This window comes from Phyllobates terribilis, unplaced genomic scaffold (assembly GCF_046119375.1).
Source record: "Phyllobates terribilis strain yellow unplaced genomic scaffold, ASM4611937v1 Scaffold_3__8_contigs__length_932513732, whole genome shotgun sequence".
Taxonomy (NCBI): Eukaryota; Metazoa; Chordata; class Amphibia; order Anura; family Dendrobatidae; genus Phyllobates; species Phyllobates terribilis.
The window spans coordinates 471,583,440-471,602,333 of NW_027362763.1; the positions used below are offsets into that span (position 1 = coordinate 471,583,440).

The 18,894-nt window shown below is 45.3% G+C and overlaps 1 protein-coding gene across 1 annotated transcript in view; it reads right to left on the bottom strand.

Annotated features, from left to right (window-relative positions):
* The window catches only part of SLC22A16 (solute carrier family 22 member 16), a 121,054-nt gene that overhangs the window by 26,481 nt on the left and 75,679 nt on the right, over window positions 1–18,894 (bottom strand). The window contains exon 3 of the mRNA XM_073675857.1: window positions 8,973–9,090. Within this exon, the coding sequence (XP_073531958.1) occupies window positions 8,973–9,090 (118 nt within the window). The remainder of the gene's footprint in view (window positions 1–8,972; window positions 9,091–18,894) is intronic.

Consider the following 18,894-nt stretch of genomic DNA (forward strand, 5'->3'; position numbering starts at 1 on the left):
TGGGCTATGTTCACACGTAGCGTTTTTGATGCATTTTTTCACTTTTGCATTGCTTTCAACCATGATAAATGCATTCACCAGGAAATGTCATTTTAACATTTTACAACCTTATCTGGCCATGTGGTGTGTGAGATATCATCAGACACATTGTGTTTCATTTATGAAGGAGGGACTCTGAGATTCACAAAGCCTATTTTTATAGGGCCATCAGGCGGCCTTTACTATTCTTAAAGGGCCAGCAGTCGGCCCTCACTATTCTTAGAGAGCCATCAGCTGGCTATGTTTTATTGTTTCCATTACTAAAGAGTGGGTCTCCTATACTGTTATTGCGTATGCAGTGAGTGCCAGGGCTGCCCAAAATTTGGATGCACCCCAATACCACTTTGAAGAGACTTAGAGGAGGGCCTCCTGAAAACAATGTTCCCATTATTAGGAAGTGGGTATCCCTTTGTGTTTGCCTATGCAGTGAATGCAAGGGTTGCCAAAAATTTGGAGGCACTCCAATGCCCCTTGGAAGAGACGTAGAGGGCCTCATAAAAAAATATTCCCATTATTAGGAAGTGGGTCTACCATAGTGTTGGCCTATGCAGTGAATGCAAGGTCTGCCAAAAATTGGGAGGCACTCCAATACCCCTTGGAAGAGACGTGGAGGAGGGCCTCATAAAAAAATGTTCCCATTAGAAAGGAGCGGGCCTCCTATACTTGTAATGCCCATGCACTAAGTGTATGGGCTGACAAACATTTACCCCTGGGGGGTATACATGAACATACTGTGTAAAAAAAATTTTTTACAGGCATCATTAACACCCTTTATAAAAATTATGTGGATGTTGCATCACAGACCACAGTCACCCTGGTGATATGGTGGTGGAGGATGAGGAGAAGGAGGAGGACAAGAGTAAATAGCCAAAATCAGGAAGCGTATACCCATGTCTGGGTGTGAAAAGGTGCATGGGAATACACCTCCCAAGAAAAGACACTGGATTTGAGTTTATGTTACGCTGCTATCATTCGGTGGTGTTGAGAAGTCTGGCCCAATCCAGCCCTTGTTCATTTTTATAGGAGTCAGCCTGTCAGTATTTTCAGTTGACAGGCGGATGAGCTTATCAGTTATAATTCCACCAGCGGCACTAAAAACCCGCTCTGATAAAACGCTGGCGGCAGGGCAGGCCAGGACCTTCAAGGCATAGAGAGCCAGTTCATTCCACGTATCCAGCTTGGATACCCAATAATTATAAGGCACAGAGGAATCACGGAGGACGTTGGTACAGTCAGAAAGGTACTCCCTCAGCATCTTCCCAAACTTTGCACTCCTTGTGATAGTACCCCGCGCCTCAGGGCCTGTGCGATGGGAGGGGCTGAGAAAACTCTCCCAGAACTTTGACAGTGTTCCCCTGCCTCTGCTGGATTGAAGTTGTGTCTCTCTCGCCTGTACTCCTTGGTTGTCCAACGAAGTGTGCCCTCTGCCGCCAGCGTTTTCAGATGGGAATTTTTTTAATAGTCCCGCAACAAGGGCCTTCTGGTACAGCGTACAGATCCATTTTTGTAGACCTGTCCGCCTCAGGAATAAGAGATATAAAGTTCTCCTTGTAGCGTGGGTCTAAAAATGTCACCAACCAGTAATGACTGTCACCCAAAATTTTGAGAACGTGAGGGTCATGGGAAAGGCAGCGTAACATAAACTCAGCCATGCGTGCCAGACTACTAACAGGCAAGACTTCCTTGTCCTCACCAAGAGGATGACTGACCATGCTCTCCTCCTCCTCCTCTCTGTCCTCTGGCCATCCACGCTGAACAGATGGTATGACAGCTGTGCAGGTAGGACCATCTATAGCACATGAAATTAGCTCCTGTCCTTCCTCCTCCTCCTCTTTCTCATTGTCACCCAATCCACGTTGGGATGAGATGAGGCTGGGTGGTGTGTAATCACCCTGTATGGTTCCTTTCTCCATCTCATCGTGCTCCGCCTACAATGCGTCCTCTTTGATTGTGAGAAGAGAGTGTTTCAGAAGACAGAGAAGTGGGATGGTGATGCTAATTATGACGTCATCGCCGCTCACCATCTTGGTGGAGTCCTCAAAGTTTTGGAGGATGGTACATATGTCTGACATCCATGTCCACTCCTGAGGTCTTATGTGTGGAGTCTGAACCGACGGCCTTATTGATGCTGGTACTCAACAACTGCCCTCCTCTGCTCACAAATCCTTCCCAACATCTGCAGTGTAGAGTTCCACTGCGTGGGGACATCACACACCAGTCTGTGAGCCGGAAGCTGCAAACGCTGCTGAAACACGGCAAGGGAGGCGGAAGCTGTAGGTGACTTTCTAAAATGGGCACACAGGCTGCGTACTTTAACAAGCAGATCTGGCAGCTCCGGGTAGGATTTGAGAAACCACTGAACCTCGAGGTTAACCACATGGGCCAGGCATGGTACGTGTGAGCTCGCCTCGCCTCAGAGCTGCCACCAGGTTCCGGCCATTGTCACCCACGACCATGCCTGGCTGTAGGTTCAGCAGTGTGAGCCACAGATCTGCCTGCTCTTTCAGAGCTGTCCACAACTCTTCAGCATTGTGCGGTTTGTCACCTAAGCATATTAGCTTCAGCACAGCCTGTTGCCGCTTGGCCAAGGCAGTGCTGCAGTGCTTCCAGCTTGTGACTGATGTGGTCAGTTCGGAGATGGAGGCTGAAGAGGATAAGGAGGCTGAGAAGGATGAGGTGCAGGAGCTGTAGACCATGGGGGAAACCCTGATTGACCTAGGGCCCGCAATCCTTGGCGGTGGGAGGATGTGTTCCGTCCAAAGATCCGACTGGGTCCCGGCTTCCACTATGTTAACCCAGTGTGCCATCAGCGAGATGTACCATCCCTGCCCACAAGCACTTGTCCACGTGTCCATGGTTAGGTGAACTTTCCCGGTAAATGCGTTGTTGAGGGCATTGCTAATGTTTTGAGACACGTGCTTGTGTAATGCGGGGACGGTACACCGGGAGAAATAGTGGCGGCTGGGGACCGAGTACCGAGGGATGGCCGCCGCCATCAGGTTGCGGAATGCTTCCGTCTCCACAAGCCTAAAAGGCAACATTTCGAGCGCAAGCAGTCGTGAAATGTGAGTATTTAGTAGTGTGGCCTGTGGGGCGTTGGCTGCATATTTACACTTGCGTTCCAAGGACTGGGGTATGGACAACTGAACGCTGCGCTAGGACAAGGACATGGACGTGCTTCCTGATGCTGCTACTTGAGAGTGTGCAACGACAGGTGCAGGGCACGAGGCATCTTCGCATGCACCATGGACAGGGGATTGGCTTGCATGCACAACAGTGGAAGAAGCAATGGTGCCACCCACAGACACTGTTCCTGGACCCTGGGGTTCGGCCCACATGGCTTTGCTGCCATGTGCCTGATCATGCTGGTTGTGGTCAGGCTGGTCGTTTTTCCACCCCTGCTGATGCTGGCCTGGCAGGTGGTGCAAATGGCCTTTTTGGGGTTATTGGCAGAGTCTTTAAAAAACAACCAGACTTGGGAAGACCTAACAGTTGTACTGGCAACTTCCTTCGTGTTGGTGTTACGGGGAACTGGTTGCCTGCCTTCTGTCTGCGGCCACCACACTGCTTCTTCCTGCTTATTGGGGTGCTCTGCCTCCCTCCCCCGGTGTGCTGCTGTCGACGTTCTGCATCTCCTCCTGCCAGGTTGGGTCAGTTACTATATCATCCACCACCTCATCTTCCACTTCCGCACCCTGGTCCTCTTCCTGACTTTCTGGCAATTGTGTCTCATCATCGTCCACCTCTTGTGACACTTTCCCACCGTCACCTTCGTGTGACCGTGGCTGCTCAAATATTTGGGCGAGAGGCCCGAATCTATAAATGGAAAGGTGAACAGCTCTTCAGAGTGTCCAAGTGTGGGATCAGTTGTCTCCCGGCACTCGGCATGGTGGGAAGAAGGAGGATCAGGGTGAGGAATATGCGGTCCAGACTCACGGCTACTGAGACTTGACCGTGTGGAAGACAGGGTGGTGGTGGTGGTGGCTAAGTGACTGGAAGCATTATCCGCTATCCACCCAATAACCTTTTGACACTGCTCTGGGTTCAATAGTGGTGTGCTGTGGTCTCCTAGGATTTGGGACAGGAAGGTCGGGCGAGAAGATGTGGGTGTTTGTTGTGGCACAATTTTAGCTTGCCCATGGCCTTGTCCTCGGCCTCTGCATGCACCATCACCATCACGTCCAGTTCCCCGTCCCTTGCCACGTGCCTTGCCCATTTTAAATGGAGGACAGTATCTTCCACGCTCACTACAAATAACTGAGTTTGGAGCGAACTTATATGTGATCCGTGTGACGGAGAAAACAGAGTTTTAAATATCTGGCCTGTAGGTAGCTAGTTTGAACAGCAAACTGGTGTGAATTGCTTCACTGACACACTGAAAGAAATTTTTAATGGAGACCAGAAATGGCAGTATTTTCTGACAACATATATGTGATCTGTGTGACGGCGAAAACACAGTTTTAAATACCTGGCCTGTAGATAGCTAGTTTGAACAGCAAACTGGTGTAAATTGCTTCACTGACACACTGAAAGAAATTTTTAATGGAGACCAGAAATGGCAGTATTTTCTGACAACGTATATGTGATCCGTGTGACAGAGAAAACAGAGTTTTAAATACCTGGCCTGTAGGTAACTAGTTTGAACAGCAAACTAGTGTGAATTTTTTCGCTGACACACTGAAAGAAATTTTTTAATGGAGGCCAGAAATGGCAGTATTTTCTGTATATGTGATCCGTGTGACAGAGAAAACACAGTTTTCAATAGCTGGATTTCTAGCGCTGTAATATGGAAAGGACCTGGCTGTATTCTGCAGTGCCAACAAGCAAATGGCGCAGAAAAACTGTGTTCTCTGGATTGCTTTTAAGCAAATAATGAGGATTAAGATCTAAAAAAAAGTATTCCTGGCCCCTGAGACCTGGGCCTTTGTATAGAAATATCTAACAGCAGCAGAAGGCAGAATAGGAATAGAGCCTCTTGTGCTATATGCACTGCAGTCTGCTATATACACTGCCTGCCTATATACCCTGCCTGCCTGATATCTCTGCAGATGGATTAGTCCTCAGAAGGACTGTTTGTTAAGATGGATATGTGTAATGTACGGTTTTTCTCCCTACACTACCTAATACACAAGCAAATCTCTCCCTGACGCAGCAGCACCTCTCCCTACTCTGCCTGATTCCGGAATGACTGTGACGAGCACAGCGGCGCCAGATCTGATATAGACCTGATGACGCTGTGTGGCCAGCCAATCACTGTAACGCCACAACCACCATGGCTGCGGCATTACAATGAGTGGCAGGCAATCCCTGCATGTTGTTTGGCATCCACCCGAGCATTTCGCAAGTACTCGGAGAGCTCCGAGCATCTTGAGTACTGAGATGCTCGGGCGAGTACCGAGTACTTGCGAGTATGCTCGCTCATCACTACTAAATAGTAAAGGATTCTTTACAGTTAGAGCAGTCAGACTGTGGAATGCTCTACCACAAGAGGTAGTAATGGCAGACACTATAACTGTTTTTAGAAAAGGGCTGGATGATTTCCTCAATACACATTGAGGGATAAAGATAATTTAGTGACAAAATGTATAATTGGTGGAGAAAGGTTGAACTTGATAGTTACATAGGTTGAAAAAAAGACCTAGGTCTATCTAACTACCGTATTCTTCGGACTATAAGATTCACTTTTTTCCTCCAACATTTAGAGAAAAGTGGGGGGTGCGTCTTATAGTCCGAATATATATAAAATATATAAAATATATATATATAGCACAGGAGGCAGTGGCAATGGCTACTGCATCCTACACTGTGCCTTCTGCTAAAGAAAATGAATATTCACTGCTCCTCACAGAGTGGGTTGTAGTGCATATTCATGGTCTTTAATAGCGGGCACACATGACCGCTGAACCGCTGCAGGAGCCACGCTGCGGGTACAGTGTGCACGCTATTAAGGAAAATTAATATTCACTGCTCCCCACGTCCATAGTCCCGGTGTGGGGAGCAGTGACTCTTCTGGCACAGCTTGTCACAGCGTGAGGGCACATGGCAGCAATGCCATGCGCTGCTCACACAGGGAGATCAGTGTCGGCAGCAGAGTGGGAGGCAGCACTGGAGCAGAGAGGAGGTGAGTATAATTGCTTGTTTTTTGTGTGCAGTGTGATGGGGATCAAGGGGTGCCTTTCCTATCTGGTTGGCGGCGTGCCATACATACCAGGATCAGGGACGTAGTGTGCCATACATACCAGGATGAGGGATGAAGGGTGCCATACATACCAGGAAGAGGGATGAGGTGGGTCATGCATACCAGGAAGAGGGATGCCATACATACCAGGAACAGGGATGAGGGGTGCCATGCATACCAGAATGAGGGGTGCCATACATACCAGAATGAGGGGTGCCATGCATACCAGGATGAGGAGTGCCATGCATACCAGGATGAGGGATGAGAGGTGTCATGCATACCAGGATGAGGGGTGCCTTGCAAACCAGGATGAGGGGTGCCATGCATACCAGGATGGAGATCAGGGGGTGTCATGCATACCAGGATGAGGGATTGGGGTGCCATGCATACCAGGATGGGGGATTGGGATGCCAGGCATACGAGGATGGGAATGAGGGGTGCCAGGCATAGCAGGATGGGGATGAGGGGTGCCATGTATTCTAGGATGGGGATGAGGGGTGCCATGCATACCATGATGGGGATGGGGGTCACATATAACAGGAAGGAGGGGGCCATACATACCAGAATGGGGGATATTAACCGAATTGGAGGACATTACCCCTATAACAGTGTCAGCAGTAGACCCCCTCCCCCTTAGCAGTGCATCATGACCAAATTTTTTGCTTACATTAATTTTTTCTATTTTCCTCCTCTAAAACCTAGGTGCGTCTTATGGTCCGGTGTGTCTTATAGTCTGAAAAATACGGTATATGAGTATGGGGGCTTTAACTCCGTACTTCCATTTTTTACAACTACTCTTATGCTTTGAAAAACTGATGATGCAATTTCACACCTATTGATGATAAAAAAGCACTGTAATGTATCCTGTAAAAATCTGACTGATTGTAATTTGAGATCTGCACCAACCTTTCATACATCACTCATTGCGCTCTATGATAACAAAAATATACAGTGGTGGCCAAAAGTATTGGCACCCCTGCAATTCTGTCAGATAATACTCAGTTTCTTCCTGAAAATGATTGCAATCACAAATTCTTTGGTCTTATTATCTTCATTTAATTTGTCTTCAAAGAAAAAACACAAAAAGAATTGTCCTAAAGCCAAATTGGATATAATTCCACACCAAACCTAAAAAAGGGGGTGGACAAAAGTATTGGCACTGTTTGAAAAATCATGTGATGCTTCTCTAATTCGTGTAATTAACAGCACCTGTAACTTACCTGTGGCACCTAACAGGTGTTGACAATAACTAAATCACACTTGCAGCCAGTTAACATGGATTACATTTGACTCAACCTCTGCCCTGTGTCCTTGTGTGTACCACATTGAGCATGGAGAAAAGAAAGAAGACCAAAGAACTGTCTGAGGACTTGAAAAACCAAATTGTGAGGAAGCATGAGCAATCTCAAGGCTACAAGTCCATCTCCAAAGACCTGAATGTTCCTGTGTCTTCCGTGCGCAGTGTCATCAAGAAGTTTAAAGCCCATGGCACTGTGGCTAACCTCCCTAGATGTGGACGGAAAAGAAAAATTGACGAGAGATTTCAACGCAAGATTGTGCGGATGGTGGATAAAGAACCTCGACTAACATCCAAACAAGTTCAAGCTGCCCTGCAGTCCGAGGGTACAACAGTGTCAACCCGTACTATCCGTTGGCGTCTGAATGAAAAGGGACTGTATGGTAGGATACCCAGGAAGACCCCACTTCTTACCCCGAGACATAAAAAAGCCAGGCTGGAGTTTGCCAAAACTTACCTGAGAAAGCCTAAAACGTTTTGGAAAAATGTTCTCTGGTCAGATGAAACAAAAGTAGAGCTTTTTGGGAAAAAGCATCAACATAGAGTGTACAGGAAAAAAAAAGAGGCATTCAAAGAAAAGAACAAGGTCCCTACAGTCAAACATGGCGGAGGTTCCCTGATGTTTTGGGGTTGCTTTGCTGCCTCTGGCACTGGACTGCTTGACCGTGTGCATGGCATTATGAAGTCTGAAGACTACCAACAAATTTTGCAGCATAATGTAGGGCCCAGTGTGAGAAAGCTGGGTCTCCTTCAGAGGTCATGGGTCTTCCAGCAGGACAATGACCCAAAACACACTTCCAAAAGCACTATAAAATGGTTTGAGAGGAAGCACGGGAGACTTCTAAGGTGGCCAGCAATGAATCCAGACCTGAATCCCATAGAACACCTGTGGAGAGATCTCAAAATGGCAGTTTGGAGAAGGCACCCTTCAAATATCAGGGACCTGGAGCAGTTTGCCAAAGAAGAATGGTCTACAATTCCAGCAGAGCATTGTAAGAAACTCATTGATGGTTACCGGAAGCGGTTGTTCGCAGTTATTTTGGCTAAAGTTTGTGCAACCAAGTATTAGGCTGAGGGTGCCAATACTTTTGTCTGTCCCATTTTTGGAGTTCTGTGTGAAATGATCAATGATTTGATTTTTGCTTCATTCTCTTTTGTGTTTTTTCCTTGCAAGCAAATTAAATGAAGATAATAAGACCAAAGAATTTGTGATTGCAATCATTTTCAGGAAGAAACTGAGTATTATCTGACAGAATTGCAGGGGTGCCAATACTTTTGGCCACCACTGTATATATATAAATATACATCGTGATGTATTGTTTTATATAATTTGTGGTAAAATAATTTCTATCAAAACATACAATGTCTAAAATGTTTCAGTCTGCAAAAGAATAGTTTTTTTTCTTAGAACTTTTTATACAGTACTGTAACATATAGTATAAAAAAATATAAACAAACCATAGCCAGGAAAAAACGGACAATGACAAAGCTGTAGTAGTTGAAAGTAAATGCCACCGCAACACCGAATATAAACTGGCATGAACTTGTGAGCCACATTATTGGTCGTCTTCCCACTCTGGAGATAATAAGAAAAACAACAAGTAATTTGGTATGGGAACATTAAAGAACACGAATCATATCATATTAATATAAAAAAAAGATATTATAATCTTAGACGACTTGCTGTCCACATTCTCTGACAGTGAATATCTTAAACTGCATTTTCACTGAAAGATTTTCGTGAATGAGCATTCTTAGGCCACGGCCCCACTATCAGTGTTTGATCAGTATTCGGTCAGTATTTTTCTCAGGAGTGGGAGCCAAAACCAGGAGTGGGTGATAAATGCAGAATTGGTGACTTGTTTCTATTATACCTTTTCTCTGATTGTTCCTCATCTGGTTTTGGCTCCCACACCTGAGAAAAAATACTGACCGAATACTAACCAAATACTGATAGTGGGGCCGTGGCCTCAAACGGGATATGTCAGCAGGTTTTTGCTAAGTAACCTGAGGGCAGCATGAGGTAGGGACTGAAACACAGATTTCAGTGATGTGTCACTTAGTAGGCTGTGTGCTGTTGTTTCAATACAATGAGTGTTTTATCAGCAGGAGATTATCACTGCCCGGACTACCGCTCACATGAGTCCTGGTCTGACCCTGCCCCCAGCACTGATTAGCAGCTTACTATCAGGACCTGACCTGCCAATCACAATGGTAGCATATACACACTGAGTGATCTACTACTGATCGTTCAGCGTGCATAGTTAACCATAGTCTGTCTGTGTAAAAAAGCTATTAAATGACCGCCGATTGGTACATGTTTACCGATCGGCGGTCGTTTAGTGCTGCCAGCAATTCCATGTAAATGGACCCCTAGACATTCCCAACAGTTAGATGTGTTTGGTAAGTATTAAGATCCCTCAGGGTCTCTGGCATTGATATATACATGTCTGTCACTCCTTCCTGCCTTGGAGATAAACTTTTCTATCCTTATTTTAGGTGATTTATATAATCAAAAAGATTCTCTTATTTGCTGAAATTATTGTATTATTTCTGACACATGGGACCACTTCTCTGAAGGGTGAACTCCATAGATTAATAGGGCTTAATCCCCGTAACTCTATATGTGGCCATGACTAGTTGTAACTGTGAACATTTTAAATACTCCTAAAGTCAATGTCTCTAAAGTGGAAATTTCCATTAATAAAATAATATCCAGAAGAACATGTGAAACTTGCACACAGAATTGGCAAATTAAGAATGTTGGTGGAATTAATTTATTGTGACATTCTAAGAAAAAACCTGCTGGTCTTTGCACTTTTGTACTCCGGTCTTATGAGAGTCATAAAATGTTGGCTTCATTTGGTTTTGTGATGTACCTGAGACGGCCCTCATTAAAGTCCTGGCAAACACATCAAGGGTAACTTATATTTATATATAAACATGTTTCTACCATTAGTATGAACTTGTGTGTAACTCATTGCTTCCTAGTTTCTTGGTGGCATTCCAAATCTTGTGGTTTTTTTTAAAGAAGAGCCTTAAAATCAAGCACATCACAGCTGTTGGTTACCTGTATACAGTACTGAATGTTCACATGCAGCTTTATCTCCTGGTTTTCTGCCTGTAGTCTTTACATATCTTTATGTTCATATTCCACCTTAGATTAACGCTTTAAAAACCAGATCACTTTTCGCTATTTTGCTTCCATTGTTTCCTCCCACTGTTCCAAAAGCTATAATTTTTTTAAAAAAATTTGTCGATATAGCTCTATGAAGGTTTGTTTTTTGTGGGAGTTGTAGTTTTAAAATGACAACATTCATTTTAAATACAATGTCCTAGAAATGGGGAAAAAAATTCCAAGTATGGTGAAATTGTGAAAAAAACCTACAATATTGCCATTGTTTTTTGGGTTTTTCTACAGTAAAAATGATCTGACAACATAATTTTCAAGGTCAGTATGATTACGACAATAAGAAACTGGTCCCTTTTATTATTTTAGTGGTGAAAAAAATTCTGAAATGTAAAAAAAATTTAAAAAAATTTCTGAGACCCATAACTTTTTGATTTTTCAATTGATGGAGCTGCCCTGAGATAATGCTTTCATTAATACTAATTTAGGGTACATATGATATTTTCATTGCTTTTCATTGCATTTTTTGGGAAAGTGTGGTGACTTAAATATGACATTAAGATTTTTTTTCCAGCTTTTTACCCCATGTGAAGGTCATTGCAGTAGCTTAGTTATCCATGGTTACGGCCACTAACCGCTAAACTAACTACAGTAACTGTTATTATATGAGTGGTCGTAATCATTGATGACACGCTTCCAGCTGGTGTTTGTTGAATCCCCCTGTCAGAGTTTGACAGCAGGATTTAACTGGTTAACTACAAGTGCTTCTCACTAAATTAAAATATCATCAAAAAGTTAATTTATTTCAGTTCTTCAATACAAAAAGTGAAGCTCATACTGTATATTATATAGAGTCATTACAGAGTGATCTATTTCAAGTGTTTATTTCTGTTAATGTTGATGATTATGGCTTACAGCCAATGAAAACACAAAAGTCATTATCTCAGTAAATTAGAATAATTAACAAAAACACGTGCAAAGGCTTCCGATGCGTTTAAAAAGTTCCCTTAGTCTGTTTCAGAAGGCTCCACAATCATGGGGAAGACTGCTGACTTGACAGATGTCCAGAAGGCAGTCATTGACACACTCCACAAGGACGGTAAGCCTCAAAAAATTCATTGCTAAAGAAGCTGGCTGTTCACAGAGTGCCGTATCCAAGCATATTAATGGAAAGTTGAGTGGAAGGAAAAAGTGTGGTAGAAAAAGGTGCACAAGCAACCGGGATAACCGCAGCCTTGACAGGATTGTTAAGAAAAGGCCATTCAAAAATTTGGGGGAGATTCACAAGGAGTGGACTGCTGCTGGAGTCATTGCTTCAAGAGCCACCACACACAGACGTATCCAGGACATGGGCTACAAGTGTCGCATTCCTTGTGTCAAGCCACTCATGACCAATAGACAACGCCAGAAGCATCTTACCTGGGCCAAGGAGAAAAAGACCTGGACTGTTACTCAGTGGTCCAAGGTGTTGTTTTCAGATTAAAGTACATTTTGCATTTCATTTGGAAATTAAGGTCCCAGAGTCTGGAGGAAGAGTGGAGAGGCCACAATCCAAGCTGCTTGAGGTCTAGTTTCCACAATCAGTGATGGTTTAGGGAGCCATGTCAACTGCTGGTGTAGGTCCACTGTGTTTTATCAAGACCAAAGTCAGCGCAGCCGTCTACCAGGAAATTTTAGAGCACTTCATGGTTCCCTCTGCCGACAAGATTTTTGGAGATGAAAATTTCATTCTCCAGCAGGACTTGACACCTGTCCACACTGCCAAAAGTACCAATACCTGGTTTACAAACAACAGTATCACTGTGCTTGATTGACCAGTAAACTCACCTGACCTTAACCCCATATGGGGTATTGTCAAGAGGAAGATGAGAGACACCAGACCCAACAATGCAGACGAGCTGCAGGCTGCTATCAAAGCAACCTGGGCTTCCATAACACCTCAGCAGTGCCACAGGCTGATCACCTCCATGCCACGCTGCATTGATGCAGTAATTGATGCAAAAGGAGCCCCGACCAAGTATTGAGTGCATTTACTGAACATACATTTCAGTAGGCCAACATTTCGTATCATAAAAACATTTTTCAAGCTGTTGTTAAAAAGTATTCTAATTTACTGAGATAATGACTTTTGTGTTTTCAATGGCTGTAAGCCATAATCATTAACAGAAATAAAACACTTGAAATAGATCACTCTGTTTGTAAAGACTCTATATACACTGCTCAAAAAAATAAAGTGGACACTCAAATAACACATCCTAGATCTGAATGAATGAAATATTCTCATTGAATACTTTGCTCTGTACAAAGTTGAATGTGCTGACAACAAAATCACACAAAAATCTTCAATGGAAATCAAATTTATTAACCAATGGAGGCCTGGATTTGAAATCACCCCCAAAATTAAAGTGGAAAAACACACTACAGGCTGATCCAACTTTGATGTAATGTCCTTAAAACAAGTCAAAATGATTCTCAGTATTGTGTATGGCCTCCACGTGCCTGTATGACCGCCCTACAATGCCTGGGCATGCTCCTGATGAGGTTGCGGATGGTCTCCTGTGGGATCTCCTCCCAGACCTGGACTAAAGCATCCGCCAACTCCTGGACAGTCTGTGGTGCAACGTGATGAGGATGGATAGAGCGAGACATGATGTCCCACATGTGCTCAATCGGATTCAGGTCTGGGGAACGGGCACGCCAGTCCATAGCTTCAATGCCTTCATCTTGCAGGAACTGCTGACACACTCCAGCCACATGAGGTCTGGCATTGTCCTGCATTAGGAGGAACCCAGGGCAACCGCACCAGCTTATGGTCTCACAAGGGGTCTCAGGATCTCATCTCGGTACCTAATGGCAGTCAGGCTAATTCTAGCGAGCACATGGGGGGCTGTGCCTACCACCAAAGAAATGCCACCCCACATGATTACTGACCCACTGCCAAAACGGTCATGCTGAAGGATGTTGCAGGCAGCAGATCGCTCTCCACGGCGTCTCCAGACTCTGTCATGTCTGTCACATGTGCTCAGTGTGAACCTGCTTTCATCTGTGATGAGCACAGGGCGCCAGTGGCGACTTTGCCAATCCTGGTGTTCTGCCAAGCGTCCTGCACGGTGTTGGGCTGTGAGCACAACCCCCATCTGTGGACATTGGGCCCTCATACCACCCTCATAGAGTCGGTTTCTAACCGTTTTTGCAGACACATGCACATTTGTGGCCAGCTGGAAGTCATTTTGCAGGGCTCTGGCAGTGCTCCTCCTGTTCCTCCTTGCACAAAGGTGGAGGTAGCGGTCCTGCTGCTGGGTTGTAGCCCTCTTATGGCGCCCTCCACGTCTCCTGGTGTACTGGCCTGTCCTCTGGTAGCTCCTCCAGCCTCTGGACACTACGCTGACAGACACAGCAAACCTTCTTGCCACAGCTCGCATTGATGTGCCATCCTGGATGAGCTGCACTACCTGAGCAACTTCAGTGGGATGTAGAGTCCGTCTCATGCTACCATGAGTGTGAAAGCACAACGAACATTCAAAAGTGACCAAAACATTAGCCAGAAAGCATTGGTACTAAGATGTGGTCTGTGGTCCCCACCTGCAGAACCACTCCTTCATTGAGTGTGTCTTGATAATTGCCAATAATTTCCATCTATTGTCTATTCCATTTGAACAACAACATGTGAAATTTATTGTCAATCAGTGTTGCTTCCTAAATGGACAGTTTGATTTCACAGAAGTTTGATTTACTTGGAGTTATATTCTGTTGTTTAAGTGTTCCCTTTATATATTTGAGCAGTGAAATATATGAGTTTCACTTTTTGTATTGAAGAACTGAAATAAATTTACTTTTTGATGATATTCTAATTTAGTGAGAAGCACTTGTATTAGCTATTGAAGGCATATGACAGCTGATTAAATCAGCTGTCATGTGCAGGGAAAGATGCTTGCTCAGCGTTGGACCCCACATCAAAGTCAGGGACACAACATTTAACGTAAATATACATTATATATCTTGAAGTGGTTAATACAAATCTCCCACTCCTGTCTCCTCACCTTGTTTCCTCACCCTTCATTCACACAGTAGTGTGGCGCCCCTGCGGGTTCAGTCGCCACAGAGGTACTGCATCTCACCCAGAGGTGTGGTATCTCACTCTCAGGTAAGGAAGGAGTACTGCCCGGGACCCTAACACCTGCATCCAACACTACACTACTCCAGACCGGCAGGAGGGGCAAGATGCGCTGCTCCTCTGCTGAGCCCTGTCCCTGGCTGGAGTGGGGGTAACCAAAGTAGGGGGAACCTTGTAGTGGGTGTGGGTGGAGGAAGTAGTTCAAGGGAGCTCAGTAAGAAGCGATATAAAAGAGAGGGTGGAACATTCTAGAGTCAGTCAGTGAGTAAGTCGGAGTCAGAGGAAGAGTTGGGAGCAGGAGCTCTGCAGGAGCTCTGCTCAGGGGCAGCGCGGGCCTGAGTGAGGAGGCCCAGGAGAAGGAGAGGAGGAAGGAATGGGAGAAGAGAGAAGGCTCCAGGAGTAAAGCAGAAAGGATCCCAGGGGTACGGGCAGTGCTGGAGGCCACCCATACGCCCGAATCTACCAGGCGGTGGAGGGATCGGGTCGCAAAGGGGACCGGCCCGTAACTAGTGAGAATTGCAATATTCAACTAGGTAACCAGAGGGTGCAGCATTTCAGGTGCTGCAGCCAAAAGCCACATCTAACTCACCGAAAAGGTGGCCATAGAGGACCCAGGGGACAGAGAAGACGTCGCCCGTCAAGGTCCGCGGTCACTGGGTTGGGACACTGGGTGTGAGGTGCAGGGAGACGGCCAGAAGGAACACACAGAAGGGGGTTACGTTACGTACTCCGGAGGTACCTGAGGGTTTGCTGAACCCCTCCCCGAGTAAGCACAGGATGACGTGGGAAGTTGTGATCTGCAGTTGTAACCAGGAGCAAAGTGAGAACTATGAGTAAATCCGGAAGACTGCACCCCACTGTCTCTGTGAATTATTACTGCTGCGCCATCATCCCCTGCACCACACTGCACAGCAACATCTATAACATCACCATTTCCTGCCCTGGAGCTGAGCTCTGCCTGTGGAGAGCTGAACCAACTCTGCTGCACTAACATCAGCTCCAGAAGACCTGCTCCGCAGCGGCGGCTCCCTTTAGCTGCATACCACAGGTGGCATCACAAACATTATATAAAAACTATGTACCCTTTTCTCTATTCCCCTTTTATTGACCGCCCTGGGTCACGGACCGGGTCACCGCCACTGTGACATCTCCCCTAGCAACGACCGGCCCGGCTACCGAGTACCCCACGGCCCAGGGGGCGAGTTAGTAGCACTTTGCATCTGTATTTGTAGATACTGATTGTTGACTTGTTTGTGCAACTTTATTTGAATACCCCTATTTATTATATTGATGGGTGAACCATAAACTCCAAGCACTTTTTTACCTGTTTTGTCACCCCTTTTTCCTCATATATTGTAAGTGACGCGCCCCTGGGCCTGAGTCGTGCGGCATCACGCGTACGGGGGCTTACCCGGAGCCGGATCAGATAGGGGTAGTAGTCTCGTGGCGGTGACCCGGTCCGTGCCCAGGGAGTCAAACTGAGTGGCAGTATTTAGCAGTAGATGTTAGAATGTTCGACTACGCCACCCGTTGAATGCGGCGATGAAGCCGCCGCTGCAGGGCAGTCCGCTGAGGCCGGTGATATGGTTGTGCAGCAAGGAAGCTCAGAGACGTGTGGTGCAGTTTCAAGGCTTTTACTCACAGGTGTTGCTCCGGTCACTTCGGCCAAGGGTGACCACCCGAGCCGTGCTGTGTCCACCAGGTGCGGGACTCGGCCAACTCCCAGGCAGTTCCAGAGCGTGGTCCTGAGCTCCCCTCTTGTCCTTCCTACAGGCCGTCCTCACCAGGGACCCACCTATGTCCGGCTTCCTCGGGCCTTATGGGGCAAAACCTCTCTCCGGTTTCCCTGACCCTATGTGGCGTGCCTTCCTGGTGGATGTGGTGAGGGGTCGTGCCAAAACTTGACCACGACCTCCGGTTCCTGGCTAAGGATAATTGGCCTCCACCAGTTTGGGATCCGGCACCCTTCTCTGCCAACCCTTCACCCGTTTTCGTTCTCTTGTGGGATCTCAGGGTTCCCTCTATGCTTGCGTCTCTGGGCCTTTCCTTGTGTTCCCTTTTCTTCCTCTCTCTGCTTCAGGCCTGGCTCTGGAGCTGGGCCCAGACGGAGCCACAGCTCCCCCTCAGCCCTCTCTGGCTGAGCTCCTCTCTGAACAGACTCTCCTCTGAACAGGACCCTGTCTAAAGATGGTGCCCACCTCTTATACTCCCTCTGACACTCGAGCCCAGGTGACTAGCACCCAATGGGCTCCTTCCTATGCCCAGAGTCCCTCCCCTGACTGCTCCTACACTACTGGGATGTTCCCCCCCCCTCCCACTCCAGCCAGGGACAGACGCTGTCGTACCTGCACATCTATCTGGTGGGAGTACCGTTGTTCTGTCCCCCGGAAATGGGATGAGTGTAGTGCATGCAACTAGCTGAGCTCAGTCCCACCCTCCATCCTTACCCGGGAGTGGAATACCACACCTCTGGTTCGAGGTGCAATACCCCTGTAGCAGCCGAGTCCTCGGGGTGCTACATAAGCTTATAAGCAGGGCCCTTACGCCTCTTGGTATTTGTTGAATTATGGGTTACTCTGTAATGTCTTTTGTTGTTTATAAAGTGCTGCAGAATATGTCGGCAGTATAGAAATAAAAAATATTATTATAAGGCTCTGTCATAACTATTGTTGGAGGCTCTGTCTGAAGATTCTCTCAGTATTGATTAAAAGAATAGTGCAGGAAGTGGCACTATTCTTCCCTCTCAAAATGATGGATACCATAAGCTTTCAGACGCCATTATAAGTCAATGATGATCTTCATTTACCATTCACGTCTGTTGTGTAACAGAATTGATGGATCATAGTTTCCGTTAAGAAAAAGTTTTCTTTACACCCCATCCATTAAAGAGGTTCTCAAAAACGTAATAAAATGGCGCCCATCACATAATTCAAACAACAGCTCATCTTAGTCACGTGTAAGGAAGGGTTGCAGTCTGAAGAAATACAGCTCCTGAGACCTGTGTCCAAAAGTTTGGACACACCTTCTCATTTAAAGATTTTTCTGTATTTTCATGACTTTGAAAATTGTACATTCACACTGAAGGCATCAAAACTATGAATTAACACATGTGGAATTATATACTTAACAAAAAAGTGTGAAACAACTGAAAATATGCCTTATATTCTAGGTTCCTCAAAGTAGCCACCTTTTGCTTTGATGACTGCACAACAAAAATGTATGGTCCATTTTCTCCTGTTACCCTTTTGAAAATGCTAAATTTGGGACTAAAGCAATATTTTTGTGGGAAAAAGTAAAATTTACATTTTTTTCCTTCCACATTGCTTTAATTCATGTAAAGCCCCTAAAGGGTTATTAAACTTCTTGAATGTGTTTTTGAGCACTTTGAGGGGTGTAGTTTTTAAAATGGTGTCACTTTTGGATATTTTCTGTCACATAGGCCCCTCAAAGTCACTTCAAATGTGATGTGGTCCCTAAAAAAATTGGTTTTGTAAATTGTGTTGGAAAAATGAGAAATCGCTCATAAACTTTTAATCCTTCTAACTTCCTAAGAAAAAAAAAATGTTTAAAAAATGATACTGATGTGAAATAGACACGTGGTAAATGTTATTTATTAACTATTTTGTGTGATATAACTATCTGGTTTAAGGGCATAAAAATTCAAAGTTTGAAAATTGCTAAATTGTTAAATTTTCGACATTTTTATAAATAAAATGCAAAATCATCTCGACCAAAATTTACCACTAACATGAAGTATAACAAGTCACGAAAAAACATCAATCTCAGAACCTCTGTGATATGTTGAAACCTTCCAGAATTATTACCTCATAAAGTGACATTGGTCAGAATTGAAAAAAATTGGTCTGGTCAGGAAGGTGAAAACAGGCTGGGGGTGAAGGGTTTAAAGGTGCAAGAATGATAAAAAAAAAATCCGGCTGTTGCTTCATCAGGAAGGTGAGAAAAATGGTCCAATCCAGAGCCAGTTAAACTACAGCAATTGGAGAAGGCTCCGGTCCCCTTGGTTACAGGCAGATGCCGGCTATGTAACACATATGGCGCATATGAAGCCGTCTCAGCTCCTTACAGTTGGTGTTAAAAAAAGTGACACATTTTATTTTTATAATGTAATTGTTAGA